This window comes from Triturus cristatus, chromosome 6 (genome assembly GCF_964204655.1).
Source record: "Triturus cristatus chromosome 6, aTriCri1.1, whole genome shotgun sequence".
Classification (NCBI taxonomy): Eukaryota; Metazoa; Chordata; class Amphibia; order Caudata; family Salamandridae; genus Triturus; species Triturus cristatus.
The window spans coordinates 172,123,041-172,137,644 of NC_140589.1; the positions used below are offsets into that span (position 1 = coordinate 172,123,041).

Consider the following 14,604-nt stretch of genomic DNA (forward strand, 5'->3'; position numbering starts at 1 on the left):
AGTTCACGGTAGTGAGATGTGAAGTACTGCTGCCACTGTTGCTGAACCAGGAATAAGAGGTACCTGGGATAGGTAAGATGTCCAGGAGGCCAACTTGATTTGGGTGCATAAGAATGGTGGGACCATGAGAGCTTCAGGCTTTGCCTCGGGACATGAAGGAAATGTAAACCCTGGAAGTGGAGATGGCTCCTGGTAAGAATAGACATCAGTGGCTCACACAAGGTGGATGGGTTGCTTGACAAGAAAGGGATTTCGGAGGCAGGGGATCCTGGCAGTATTGACGTGGATTATAGACAGCAGCCTGATTTTTGCAAGATGTGAGAGGACTGCATCTATCTATGTGAGTTTCCTTCTGAGCTACTGTGCCTAGGGACACTGTGGGAGGTGCCCGACCAGGTTGATGTCTCTCACAGTTCTTTTACAGAGGGTATTGGTAAAAGGCCCATGAACGGTTTTGGTGGATTTGGCTTGGGCAGTCTGATTAAAGCAAGAATGCCCTGAACCTTTTGAGTGGACTTCTGAAGCAAACAAATGCTATGCACCACAGTGGGTTGCTGCTTTCAGCTCTCAAGTTCCCTCGGTCCATGCAAGAGTAACTCTTGCATTCTAGGTTTATTCTTTGCAGTCATGAACTTGCAATTCTCATTCAGTAATGAAAGCGACAGGACTACAGATTTCAGAGAGTAAAGAAAACAACAGAACTGGATGAGCTACTCAGGAATAATGATGCAAGCTCAGTCTGAGAGGTACTCACAGAAGCATATGCCCGAAGGCTGTTGCTCTGAAGATACAGAAGGTTCCAATATTGGGACTACAATTGTTTTCAGAACGTACTGCTATGCATTGCTAACTCTGGTGGCAACATTTTCCAGCCTGCCACAAAGTCTTGGACATTTAAGGGTCTCCTTAAATGCTAGCATGTACATTAAAAAAGCTAGCTCCACAGTAACTGTGGATTCATTTAAGGTTAGAAAACAAAAAATATATAGAATGTCTATTCTCAAGATGCAGGTTTTGTGAGGACCAGCTGCAGAGAACTACTTGCCAATAGAATTTGGAAAAGTTATTAAAACGTGCCTCTCTGAAGAAATGGGGAACGTAGGGGAAAAGAATACACTACCCAAGAAACGAGAAGGGCTTGGAAGCCACTTGCTGTACCTTGCCTGACAGGCATTAACAACAGGAACTGGTTGAGGCAATTGGGGAGGCATGCATATAAGGCTGCGATTCATAAGTACAGAGAAGCTTTTGCTCAGTTCAGCCTCTGGAGCATGCAATTCTCAACCAGCTGAAAGTAAGCAAGAGTAGACCAACAGAGTATTTGCACTTGAAAATTAAATTTCACTAGGAATGATTTGTTTTGAACAAGTTCAGAAACCTGAACTCTAAATCCAGAAGCTAACTTAACAATAATTAAATGTCTCTGGATTATTCTCTGTGGAACAGCTTCCTCTTCATGAGAAACTAAACATATATCAGTGATGAAGAAAACTAGTCTATTCAAGCAAATGTGGCACCTCGGATGAGACATAAAAAACACCCATGTTTGTTTTTCCTAAAAAAAGATGCCCACCACCTTTATTGCAAGTAGGGTGCATACACCAAGAGAAATACTTTCTCCTGCAGGCTCATATAATAAGCATTGGCAATGCCAATCGGGCGCACCTTTTGGACCTATTGGCTGTGCCAATGGATTTCAGCCATGCTGCACAGAATTCCTGATACTATGCAGCACGGATAAATAATTTGTTTTAAACTTGACGATGAGCACGCTATTTTGCATGGCACAGGTGGGAGGTTTTTTTGGTTACCAATCTGAGTTATAACGCTAACTATAAAGAAACAAATGTCTGGGAGGGCAGAAGCATATGGCAAGGCCCAGAAACAAGGAGATGGGTGTAAATAGGCAAGCGAGAAAATTCAGAGGGAGAGACGAGCCAGGTTTCTGGATTGGCACAAAAAAAAATCTGACACATAAATAATACAGTACACATGACATGAAAAACGATAAAGACTCTTTCAGGTTGAAAATAGGTTAATTCTTGAATTCCTATGTTTTACTTTTGTGCATTAAATTAGATCACTGTAGTGACTTCTGTTAAAATTAAGACTTTTAAACATGAACTTTTCCCCATCTCCAATACACTTAACAACTCGACTATGAGTGAACCAAGAGATGTTAGTTAGGCATGTGGGTTGCATATGTGGCCAATATTGGTGTTCTATAAGCCACCATCATTAAGTGAAAATTTTTGATAGGACATCGACTGAACTGAATTTCTTCAGATATTCTCAGATCTGAAACCTAATTAAAATGAAGCACAGTGAAGTAGAGGGATTTGCTTAGATGACATATTCAGTCATTCAGCCTGAGCCAGGATCTACCATTGCTTGGCTTGCCCAACTGCAAAGTCTGCACCTCTAGCTCAGAAGACAAGCAGAGAAGTGTCAGCCATCTTTCCCTCTACCACTACTACTATACCTTGAGGGTCTGGGTGATCAGCAAGCACGCGTCCATGCCCCAGAGTAGTGTCCAGATAAGAAAAGTCTTTCCCAGGATAATGTCCCATTTCTTTGAGATGTGAAAACGAAGGATTCTGGACATCAGGCCCTCTTAAGACATTTTCAAACAGTAAAGAGTTTTCAAAGGGAACATCTTTGTGTCCTAGTTATGGTAGCCCAACGCCTATTGTTAAGGTCTGGTGCTACTTATGAAGAAAGTAAGAAAACAAGTTACTTACCTGTAACTACAGTTATCCAGTATTGGTATCTTTCATAGATTCACATGCCTGAATCATTCCCCGTTGCCGAGGCGGGAGTCCCCGGTAAATAAAAAGTAGTGCCAAAATGTTAGTAGTAGTAGTAGGCCCAAAGAAAAGGCCTAAAGCCTATATCTTAGCAGCCTATCTACCTCATTATGCAAAAGAACCAAGAATTTGGTAACAACCAATCAGACACCAGCACCCTTCTGGAACCCTCTCAGCAGAGCCAGTTCTCCTCAGATTTTCGTAGCACAAGTGGGAAGTAAACGTCCCAAAATATAGAGAACTGACTCTATGGGGAGGAGGGTGGGTGCATGTGAATCTATGAAAGATACCAATACTGGATAACTGTAGTTACAGGTAAGTAACTTGTTTTCTTATCCAGTATTGGGGTATCTTTCATAGACTCACATGCCTGAATCAGAATAGCGAGCAGTATACCAAGTATACAGTCGTTTGCGGATGTTGGGAGACTAGTGCTCCCTAGTTGCATCCACAGCTTGTTAACAAAAGGTATAAGAAAAAGAATCTTAAAATTCGAAACATGCAATCTATAAAGAGAAAGCAGCATGTAATGCAATAACATTGAAAATGAAACCAAATCATTATTGTAAAACATTGCATTGTCATACTAAAAGATATCAACATATTACATGTTAAAAATATGAAAAGGTACCTGAAGATATCTCAAAGAAACAGATGTCGCAGGACAGCTTGTCCAACTGCTGCATCGTCTCGATGCGTAGATTGGAGGCAGTAATATCTCGTAAAAGTGTGGACATTTTTCCATGTCGCAGCACGCAGATATTTTCTAGAGTCACACCAGCAAACAATGCTGTAGAAGCTGCTACTGTTCTTGTGGAATGGGCCTTGGGTTTCCGTAACAATGGCCTGTGAGCTTTGTCATGACAGAAAAGGATTGTTGATGCTATCCATCTGGCAATGGTGGATTTTGTCACCGCCCTTCCCAGGGTAGTTTGGCCATAAGCCACGAACAATTGGTCTTTCTAAGGTTCTTTGTTTTTTGAAGATAGAATTTAAGACATCTCTTGATATCGAGAGAATGTAAGGCTCGTTCCACTGGAGTAGATGGGTTAGGAAAGAAAGTTTTTAACCTCACCGGTTCATTAAGATGAAACTGTGACGGCACCTTAGGGATAAATGTTGGATTAGTTCGGAGGTGCACGTAGTCTTGAGTGAAGTGTAGAAAAGGTTCCTTTACAGTAAACGCATCAATTTCACTCACTCGTCGAGCTGATGTTAAAGCCAGAAGTAAAGCAACCTTCCAGGTAAGGAATTTGAGATCAGCCTTGTGGATAGGCTCAAAAATGGATGCTTCATTAATTGCATTAAGACTGTGTTGAGTTCCCATTCCGGTGGCGGAAGTCTGACCGGAGGAAACTCCCGGAAAAGTCCGTTCAAAAACTGCCTAATTAAAGAGGATGAACAAAGAGAAGGGCCATGAGCACCCTTTCTGAATCTGGAAAGTGCAGCTAAGTGGACTTTGACTGAAGGGAAAGAAAGTCCAGATCTTGCCAGGTGTAACAAATAAGGGAGGATCTGTTCTGCAGGAGCGTCCACCGGGTGCACCTGGTTTGCTTCACACCAACAGCAAAACCGTTTCCATTTTAGACTAAGTTTTTATCGTGCTGTAGGCTCGTGATTTCGTTAATATATCCCTACAGTCTTGAGGGATATCCAGGTCCTTAAATTCTAAGAAGTCAGGAGCCATGCGTGTAAATGTAGGGACTGAGGGTCTGGGTGGAGAACCTGACCTCTGTTCCTTGACAGCATTGTGGGCGTCGGGAGAAGACGGATCGGTTGGTCCTGGGATAGTAATAGAAGCTCCTGAAATCAGTATTGGCGTGGCCATCTGGGTGCAATCAAGATGAGACGACAGCCCTCCAACTTAATTTTGCGTATGACCCTCGGTATTAGAGGTATCGGGGGAAAAGCGTAAGCACAAATCCCTGACCATCGCATGGACAGGGCATTCCCCCTTGACCCCTGTTGAGGGTATCTGCTGGCATAAAAGCGGCATTTCTTGTTCTCTTTTGTGGCAAACAAATCCAGTGGCGGTGTGCCCCAAGCTCTGAATACTCTGAGCACTTGAGCTTGCTCTAGCTCCCATTCGTGGCAATCTGATTGGGATCTGCTGAGCGTGTCCGCTAATGTATTGCAGAGACCTCTGACATGTTCTGCTCTGAGGGTTATGTTGTGGAGTGTGACCCATTCCCACAACTCCTGAGCCTCTGTGGACAGAGTTGCTGATCTTGTCCCTCCTTGCTTGTTCACGTAAAACATGCTGGTGGTATTGTCGGTCCGAACCAGAACCGAAGAACCTGCAATCCTTGGAAGGAAAGCTTGCAGAGACAGGAAAATTGCTTGCAATTACAGACTGTTGATGTGTTTGTTCTTGTACTCTGGAGACCATTTCCCCTGTATCTGTAAGTCTTGGAGATGACCTCCCCAGCCTTCCATGGAAGCATCCGTAGTGAGGACAAAGTCTGGAATCTTCTGTTTGAAAGTGAGCCCTTCTGCTAAGTTGGGTATGTGGGACCACCAACGTAGAGCGCTCTTCATGCCTGAAGTGACTCTGAGGATGTCGTCGAAGGAACCCATCGCCTGCTACCACTGAAGGTGTAACTCCTCCTGCAAGGGTCGCATCCTGAGCCGTGCCAGAGGGACGAGGTGTATTGCAGAGGAGCACATCCCTAGGAGCGACGCGAACATCCGGACAGAAACTGACCACCTTTTGGCAATCAGGATTGCTAACTTTTGAAGACGAACCTGCCGTTCGTGAGATAAGAATGCCTTTCAGTGGACGGTATCTAGCAGAGCTCCCAGAAAAGGAAGGATCTGCCTTGGGTGTAATTGAGATTTGCTCCTGTTGACCGTAAGCCCAGAGAGTGGAACAGATGAAGAGATGTTGTCACGGCAGTCTTGACTGAGCTTTCCGAAGGACCTTTTATCAACCAGTCGTTTAAATATGGGAAGACTTGGATTCCTTGGGATCGTAACGCTGCTGCCACTGGAGCTAGGCACTTCGTAAATATCCTTGGGGCAGATTTTAACACAAACGGGAGCACTTTGAACTGGTAATGGGCGCCAGCCACTGTGAAGCGAAGATACTTGCGATGCTTCGGATGTATTGGGATGTGAAAGTAAGCGTCTTCCATATCCAAAGAAGCTAGAAAATCTCCCTCGTTGAGGCAACTTAGAATTTCTGCCAGAGTGACCATGCAAAATCCCTGCTTCTTGAGGAATCTGTTCAGATTGCGAAGATCTAAAATGGGACGCCACTCCCCTGATTTCTTCTTGATGAGAAAAAAAAGGGAATAGAAACCCATCCCCTTTTGAAGTGCAGGAACCTTCTTGATTGCGTTCTTGAGGAGCATCGTTAAAGCTTCTTTGAATAGTAAGTGAAGACGAGGGGGAGGGGGTCCCTTGGGTGGTGTGTTGGGTGGCTTTGTGACAAACTCTAAGGTATGACCGTTGTGAACCAGGTCCAGAACCCACTGGTCCGACGTAATTTCTTGCCACTTGCTCACAAAAGTTGAAATTTTCGCACCCACAGGGAGGGGAAAAAGAGTGGAAGGTGCCCTGCAGAAATCATTGCTTCCTTGTGGTGTCTCTTCCCTGATTCTGCGATCTTTTTCGTCCGCCTTGACGAGAGAAACCAGACGTGTTGGTTTGTCTGTAGGAAGATTGATAGGATTGTCGATACTGAGGCTGGTACCTATTCTGTTGGGTGTGATAACCTCCTCTGGATGAAAATCCACGGCCTCTTGCTCCTCTGAAGGTACCTCGTTTGTACTGCAAGGAGCCCAATGATCTTGCGGTATCAGTATCGGTCTTTATTGCTTGGAGAGCGTCATCTATATGCTTTCCAAACAATGATTCGCCATCATAGGCCATATCCAATATTTTTGTTTTGACTTCTGGTCTGAACGTGGTGGCCTTAAGCCAACCCTGGCGTCTGAGAACAGCTGCCCCAGGCAACTGGCGCAAATTAGTATTTACAATATCCAGAGCGCAGTCGATAGTCTCTGATGCTGCACGCTCACCCTCCCACAAAACCTTCCGAGCGTCTTGTCTGTTGTCCTCTGGGATGAGGTCAATAAAGCTTGCCATTTCTGACCACATTTGGCAGTCATAACGCCCTATTATCGTCAACGAGTTGGCTGCCCTGATGGATGCAGCTGCCATCGTTGAAATTTTTTTGCCAATTAAATCCAGGCGTCGTCCTTCCCTATCCGGTGGTGTAGTGATAGGTGCTGCCGGATTCTTAGATTTTTGTTGGGCTGCCTGTGAGATAACCGAGTCTGGCTGAGGATGGCCAATGAGACAGGAAGGACTGTTGGCAGGAGCACGGTATTTCTTGTCAATCTGTGGAAGCACCGCGGGCACTGATGCTGGGTTTTTCATAATTTTTACTCTTTCCTTCCAAATGTAGTCGATGATAGGGATAGCTCTTGTGACCTTTCTTGACTCCTCTTTAAAATCATGAAGAAAACAGTCAGACTGTTCAATGGTAACCGGCAAGTGGAACCTGGTCGCAGAGCGCTGCATAAGGTTATGGAACCCCCCTATATCTTCTTGGGGCGAATCAGATGGTAGAGGGGTGGGTGGCGAAGGCATAGGTATTATATAAGAATCCCAAGGGTCTGCTGGGTCTGGTAGCTCACCCTCCTCGAATTCCTCCTCAGAGGTTGATTCTTGACCTTGACGCGGGTCCTGTGGAGGATCAGGCAGTTGAGGCGTTGGGGCTGGATCTTCAGGCAAAGGCAATGGGTCCGGCTGCGGCGCAGTCTGCGGAACCTGTGGAATGACTGGGTGCGGTGGAAAACGCTGTTTATAATCTGCAAGCATGGCTTGCAGGTCTTGAATCAGAGTCGGAGGCAGATGTGACATCTCGCTCTGACGAGGTTGTCTGTAGTAAGGTCTATGATGCGGAACGACAATGTTTTCCTGATAGTAATGCCCCTGATAATTGTCCTCCTCCTCATCATCATCGTCATCTTGACACCTGATGTGCAGTTCAGAAGGATGGCGAGCGATCCCAAAGGGCCCTTCGCCCTCGTCATCCTCATAGTCATCATCCTCACCCTGCACATATGTTTCTAGGAGATGTGAGGGAGTAAGCGGTGATATATCGCTACATTCCTGCCTTTGAAAAGTCTTTAGTTGGAAACTCCTGGTGGAAATAGAAGTGGAATGAGCGGGCGCCATTGCAAATGTCGGAGACTGAACAGGTAAATCTCCAGGCATTGTACTAGAAATGGATTCCTTTGATGTTAATAGGCTTTTAGTGTCCATCGTCGACGAGGTCGTCGTCGACGGGGCTATCGTCGACGGGATCGTCGTCGTCGTCGACGGGCTCGACGTCGACGAGGTCTTTGCCGACGGAGCCTTCGTCGACGGGCTCGACGTTGACGAGGTCTTCGCCGACGGAGCCTTCGTCGACGGGCTCGACATCGACGGGGTCTTCATCGATGGGATCTTCGTCGACGGGCGTGACGTCGACAGGCTTTTCGCTGGCGGGATCGTCGTCGACGGGACTTTCGACGACGAGATCTTCGCCGACGCTTCTCTTTTCGACGATGAAAGCTTCGTCGATGGTATCGTCGATGCTGGCTTAGTCCTCGACTACGGGCTTTTTTGAGAGGATAGTTATCCTCGTTGACAGAATAGGAGAGGTAATGGCCGTCATCGAGATGGTTTCCGTCAATGAAGGAAAAGACGAGGTGACAGAAATTGTAGATGGAGAGAAATCCAGAGATTTTGAAAGGCTTTTACTCACAGTTTGTGTCCTAGCCTTGACCGCAGAATCCTGCGGAGAGTGCGCTGATTCAGAGGAAATGATGGGACTCCTCTGAACAGAATCAGAAGTAGAATGGTGTGATTTCTGGCGCTTCTTCCCCTCACTGGAAGAGCTGTCCTGCGATCTAGCTCTCTTGCTAGAAGTAGAGGCTCTGTCATCCTCCTCAGCCGAAGAGGATTTAAGCCACAAAAGCACTCTCGCCTCCCTATCCCTAAGAGTTTTGGTAGGGAAGGTGCGGCAAATCTTGCAATCTCTTGCCTCATGTTTAGGGTAGAGGCAGTAGATGCAGTCCAAATGTTGATCATCAACATGGACCCTCTTCTTGGCGCAGGTCCTGCAGGACTTAAACAAGGCCTTCTTGTCAGACATGCTGAAGCAAGTTGAAAACTGAGAGGCACTCAGGGAGACTCCCTTCCACACAACGTGCTGTGAAAATCTGAGGAGAACTGGCTCTGCAGAGAGGGTTCTAGAAGGGTGCTGGTGTCTGATTGGTTGTTACCAAATTCTTGGTTCTTTTGCATAATGAGGTAGATAGGCTGCTAAGATATAGGTTTTAGGCCTTTTCTTTGGGCCTACTACTACTACTAACATTTTGGCACTACTTTTTATTTACCGGGGATAAAGGCCATTGTTCTCTTACCAGACAGCCAATAGGGTTATACGTTTTCATCACTGCAATAAAGGTAGTATGACATTGTGACCTCCAAAAGAGGCCCTGGAAGCCAAGTTTGGAAACAGCAGTACCACTGTGGTACTATGATGCTCTACAATGTTGAACTGGTGCTGAAAAAGGCATGGCACTTGGGGAAAAGTTTGGACAATGCACATGCTTTTAAAAGATTTGGTGACTAGCAGTCAGATAACTATACAAGAATATGTAAAATTAATAGCACTTGTGGTGTCCAATACGCTTAATATATGATCTTTATCATAGTTAGTGTAAAAACTGCACTGCACTCAGACATCAGCCGGCCAATGCAGTAATATCCCATGTGCAGGCCGTTGGTCTCATGAGTCACGCATGATGAGGCAGGTGTGATAAGGAGCAGAATGTCTTCTTTCAACTTGGCCAACCCATGCTGATAGGTATTCTCTTAGGAGGAAGCTTCCCCAAATGTCCCAGATTGCAGAGCCCTGCATTGTTGGAAAGTAGGCATCAGTTTGATGGCAGGGCTGGGGGACAGAGGTCATCCAATTACAGGGCGCAAGCCTTTCTTCATTGTTGATCCACAGCATGTTACATGAGCAGTAATTAGATGTGAGATGGAGGTGTGAGGAGCTAAGCATCTGTCAAGTGATCAGGCATGGATAATGCAGATCTAAAGAAACTCAAACCATGGGGAGTGGGTGGGGGACACAAGAGTCATTTGGACACTGAATCCAAGTGTTTATATGCATTTGGTCAAATTATTATTTGTTTCCCGAAGATAAACTGCAAAAATGAACTATTGAATGCCGTTTCCAAAGCCTTGCAGTTACTACTGGGTGGTGGCAAATAAAGGTAAGGTGTACTTAACTGTATGTGGTTTCAGCCTAACAATCGTTTAACTGGCCTCTGTGGTTACTGTGTGAAAGAGGACAGTGTATCAATGCTACTGTAAACTTAATGGTAGGTTTAGCTGTTTGTGAATACATTGAGAATTTTGAAAAAAACTGTTTTAAAGGCGCATCATTTTTTTTTAAAACCAAATGCATGGACGTTCATTAAATCTTAGGGCATTATTTATAGTTTGCTGTACAGGGTACTTCATAAAAAAAGATGGAGGATGTTCAGTCCGCCATATTACAAACGCATTATAATTAAATAATTGAATATGGCAGACGGGACAGCCGCCAAATTTTGACAGACTCCCCTTTTTGCAAGCTCTAAATAAGGGACTTATTGCGTGATACAATTAAGTTACAGTACCCACCTCAAAAGTGACTATTACATGCTGTTAATTGTGAGTGTCAAAATGAACCTTTGTATTTATTTTCAAACAAATATCTTTGGCAAACACCACTCATGTTGGTAGCCCTCAGACTGCACTCACTTGCATAATGAGTAGTTGCATGTCTTTAATGTACATTGACTTGGCTATAGTGCACAGAGTCCCTTCATTGCCCAACACAGAGACACAATATTTGAAGCAGCAAAGGGCACCAGGCATGACCTTAAGCAATGATATTAACTAGCAAGCATACAATACCAACAAGAACAGCATGCAGTAGATATTGGAAGGAGTTACAGTAAAAGTAATTAGTAAGCATTGGGGTGTACAGTTATACCAGTTTCACTTGGTCTTCAGTCTTCTTTTTCACATCAATTGGCTTGAATTCCGAGTAACGCAGAACATCACGGTAATACGCTTGCGTATACTCATCACAATCGTGGAGAATAAATTTGCGGCCCAGGATGGTGATGTCTTTCCCAACACAGAAATCCTTGGGAGAGTACCAGTCGGTCACCTCGTGATCTGAGATTTCCAACACACAAGCAGGGAAGGACACTACATGGGAACATTAATGAGAATAAATGGATTTGTTAGAAATTACTAGGGTTTGATATTGAATGAGTAAATTAATTCTAATATTCCTGGTTTCCTAGCCATCCTCACATAAATTTAAGGAACCCACCATGAACAAAAATAAAATACCTACCTAATGATGATAAGGGGAGAGGAGGTAGCTTAACGCTAGGACGGTCGACCTTGAATCTGGGGAACTGGGTTTGAGTCTCGGCAATGACGCTGAACATCCTGTGATTCTGGGTGTTAGACCTGCCAGCCCTTTAGCTGTCCCCTCCTCATTTTTCTTCCTTTACCCTCTAATTTCTCTGTCCACTAGTTTTTTTGGTGTTGACTTAGAGGCTTTGGGCGCCCCATTATCACTAATTGATAGTGTGGCGCAAGGTGCTTCCCTAAAATGGAGGGAGAGAAAGAGCTCCTCCACAAAATGGTGGCCTAAACTGTCACCTCAGATCCTGGGCCATAGGCTGGCATGAGTGGTTCCAGAACCTTCTGGGCCACTCTAGACAGTCAAGGCCCAGGCTATATATAGAGGTGAGGTGCGACGGCCATTTTGTGTGAAGTGAGGTAGTCAGGAGTAAGGCACCTGAGTGGGGAGGTAGGTGCGCTGGAGGGGGGAACTGACTGTTCTTAGGGCCTGCTTTCTTCCCCCCGCTTGGTTGACACTGCCCCCTACCTCGTGACCTAGCCCTACCTTCAGCCTCTGACCCTGGGATCACGTCAGCCAGGACCCCTGAAGAGAACCGGGGAAAAGAGTAACCATCTCCGACCTTATACTCTACTTCTCTGACTTTGCCTGGGTCCTCCCTATCTGGTTCTGCCACTGGCGTGTGGCCTGCTACCTTCCAACCCACCTGCCCTGAGCAAGGGCGTCTCTGTGAGGAAAAAGGGGGGCGCTAGGCGCCGAGCACATCGCCACCCCCGAGCTGCAGGCCACCCTTCAATTTTAGCCACCCCTGGTGGGGTTGCCCCAAAGAATAACTCACCGTTGTGGCCCTGGGCCGTGCCGCCTGTTCCCTGTCATCCTTGGGGCCCGCGGGGAAGACCGGCGCCCCGCCGCTGCCGTCGCAGCCTCAGCAACGCGGCCCTCCGTGAGGAGAGGGCCGCCGGAGTTCAAGGAAGGCCGCGTAGGCCTGAAGCCAGTAACCCGAGTCACCTGACGGGGGCGGACTGCCAAACGCCGCCGCTGCGCTATTGGTGGAGAAGGTGCGGGTCTGAGAAGCGCGAAGGAAGTCCCACCGGAGTCGTCACTGATCCCCCCGCGGAGCTCCCCGGCCACGTCTGGCCCGGCCGGGAGCCCCGCGCGTTAATCCCCAACCGCCTCGCTGGACCATCACTGTGGGGGAGGCCCTCTGTTTCCAGACAACAACAACCACTCACCTGACTCAGGTTTACATAACAGGGTGTAGTATTCCCCCTCTTTGATTTTAACTTTGCACTTCTCACATTTTTTCGGTCCTGATGAAAAGCTAAGGATCCAGTAGGGACCACTAGGGCTTGAAACATGTCGACCTCATGACCGTTATCACTACTCACTCTTTTGCAAATTGAACTGATCCTACTCACTGGAGTAACCGAGTAACAGAGTTATTTTTCCTGTTTTTAATCATACCGAACCGATCCAAGAATAAATACTACTAGGGGTACAGTTACGTTATTTTTAACTCACCTGCACACTCCCCACACACCCGCACTCACCACTACAGCGTTCCTCTTAAAAGATCTCCGCTAAAGAGCCCTCTCGCTGGACCCATGGGAGACTGCAGCGCCAACCCCACAAGGAGTAAAACACCCTATGATGAAGCATGACACATTAATGGGTGTGTGAGGACAACTCTTCAAATTAGAGGAATTCCCCTGCCATATATTTCTCTTTTCAGCCAACATAATATTCATCTGCCTTAGATGGATCACTACCAACCCTCTTCTTCCTTTATACTATCCGCAGCCTATTAGGCAAGGGTCCTTCTACAGGAACAGTTTCCCTTCAGTGATTTCGACAGTCCAGACAAACATCTTCTACCTTTTTGGTTCCCTTTTTCACCTGAAGCTGACGTTGGAGTCCTGTATGCCTACAGAGGTTCCTGAGATCCCTTGATGCTGCTTTACTGTAAAATGTTTGGAGGGAAAACAGGAGTTCTGCAGTTTTGGGATCTTTCCAAGAAGAAGACAGTGGCATCCATTTTGAGTTGTGGTAGTGCACTAATCTCCCTTTGGAGAGAGCAAAAATGGGATCTGGACAAGTGCACGGCATCAGAGAAGTACAGCTGATGATGGAACCCCTCAGCCAAGCCAGTAGCAATGGAAAAAACAACCTTGGTGGCAGGGTGAGGCGTTGGATTAGCAAACGTGTTATGTGCCTTTCCATGCCTCCAACCATGAGATTTAACCTTGGGCTGCCTCAAGAAATAGAAGAGTGTTGCAAGTCACCCCTGTAGATCCACGAACAGTTACTAGCTGATGAGGTTGATCAGCAGAATGTTGATGTAACATAGAAAATACACAGATGGGGGAACATCCCAGACTTTGGGGAGTAGCCTCAAGATCAGCAGAGTGCACCTACTGCTGAGCAATTGTTTTTCAATACGATGGATATTTCGATTACACTAAAGAGGAGAAAATGTTGATGGCTTCAATAAGCAAAAGTCCCAACAAACTGAATACAATGTAGCAAAGAATGATAGAATATAATAACAAACACTGGCAAAGCTACTAGGTCTGGCATTGAAAAGCTGATGCTCTGTGTAATTAAATATTGCACGGATATGCCTAAAAAATTTAAAGGAAAAAAACGTGGATACCCTACACTTGCAGTTAAAATGATACATTTTAAAAACATTTATTGATGTGACTGTGTTCTAGAGAATTATTTTATTACTAAGATTTAAAATCAAATAATACAGTACATTTAGTACATCAGTAATGCCGGTTTAGAATGATCCGAAAGTTCAACTACAGAGATCTATATTGCAAAATAAGCCAAACTTTATCTCCACATTTAGATATATTCATGTTTACTGGGAGTATCTTCAGGACAAATATGGAAAGCACATAACACAATAAGTTCTACCGCCCAATGCTCGCCCAACTTCTCCTTGTCCCAATTCACAGATCACATCATCCCACAGTGCAGAAATGAACACGACTCTCAGACAGTGGTGGGAGTTGGCGTGTTAATATTCCATATGGTAGTTTTCACAAGTCTGTGGTGAGGCGCTTGTTCGCCCGTGGCTTGTGTAGATAAATACGTCCAAAGGTGGGCCCATTTGTCCTTTGGCAGGGAAGTTGTTGGGAGTATCAATGCATAGGTTTCTATCTGATCATTGCTAACTGTTAGGACTTTGATCCAGTCAATCACCTTAGGAATGTTGCGGCTTCTCTAGTACATCGCACCCCGACACTTGCTCAAAAGTGGAAAAGATTGTGGTGATAATTAAGGGATTTTCAACCAGTCTGGGCACAGCAGAATTTCCATTGAAAATCCATCAAAGGCAAGATGAGGCCCTCATCC

General features: G+C 45.7%; 1 protein-coding gene across 1 annotated transcript in view; it reads right to left on the reverse strand.

Moving 5' to 3' along the window:
* EFHC1 (EF-hand domain containing 1) overlaps window positions 1-14,604 on the reverse strand; it is a 255,895-nt gene that overhangs the window by 88,648 nt on the left and 152,643 nt on the right. The window contains exon 6 of the mRNA XM_085610443.1: window positions 10,855-11,075. Coding sequence (XP_085466569.1) covers window positions 10,855-11,075 — 221 coding nt within the window. The remainder of the gene's footprint in view (window positions 1-10,854; window positions 11,076-14,604) is intronic.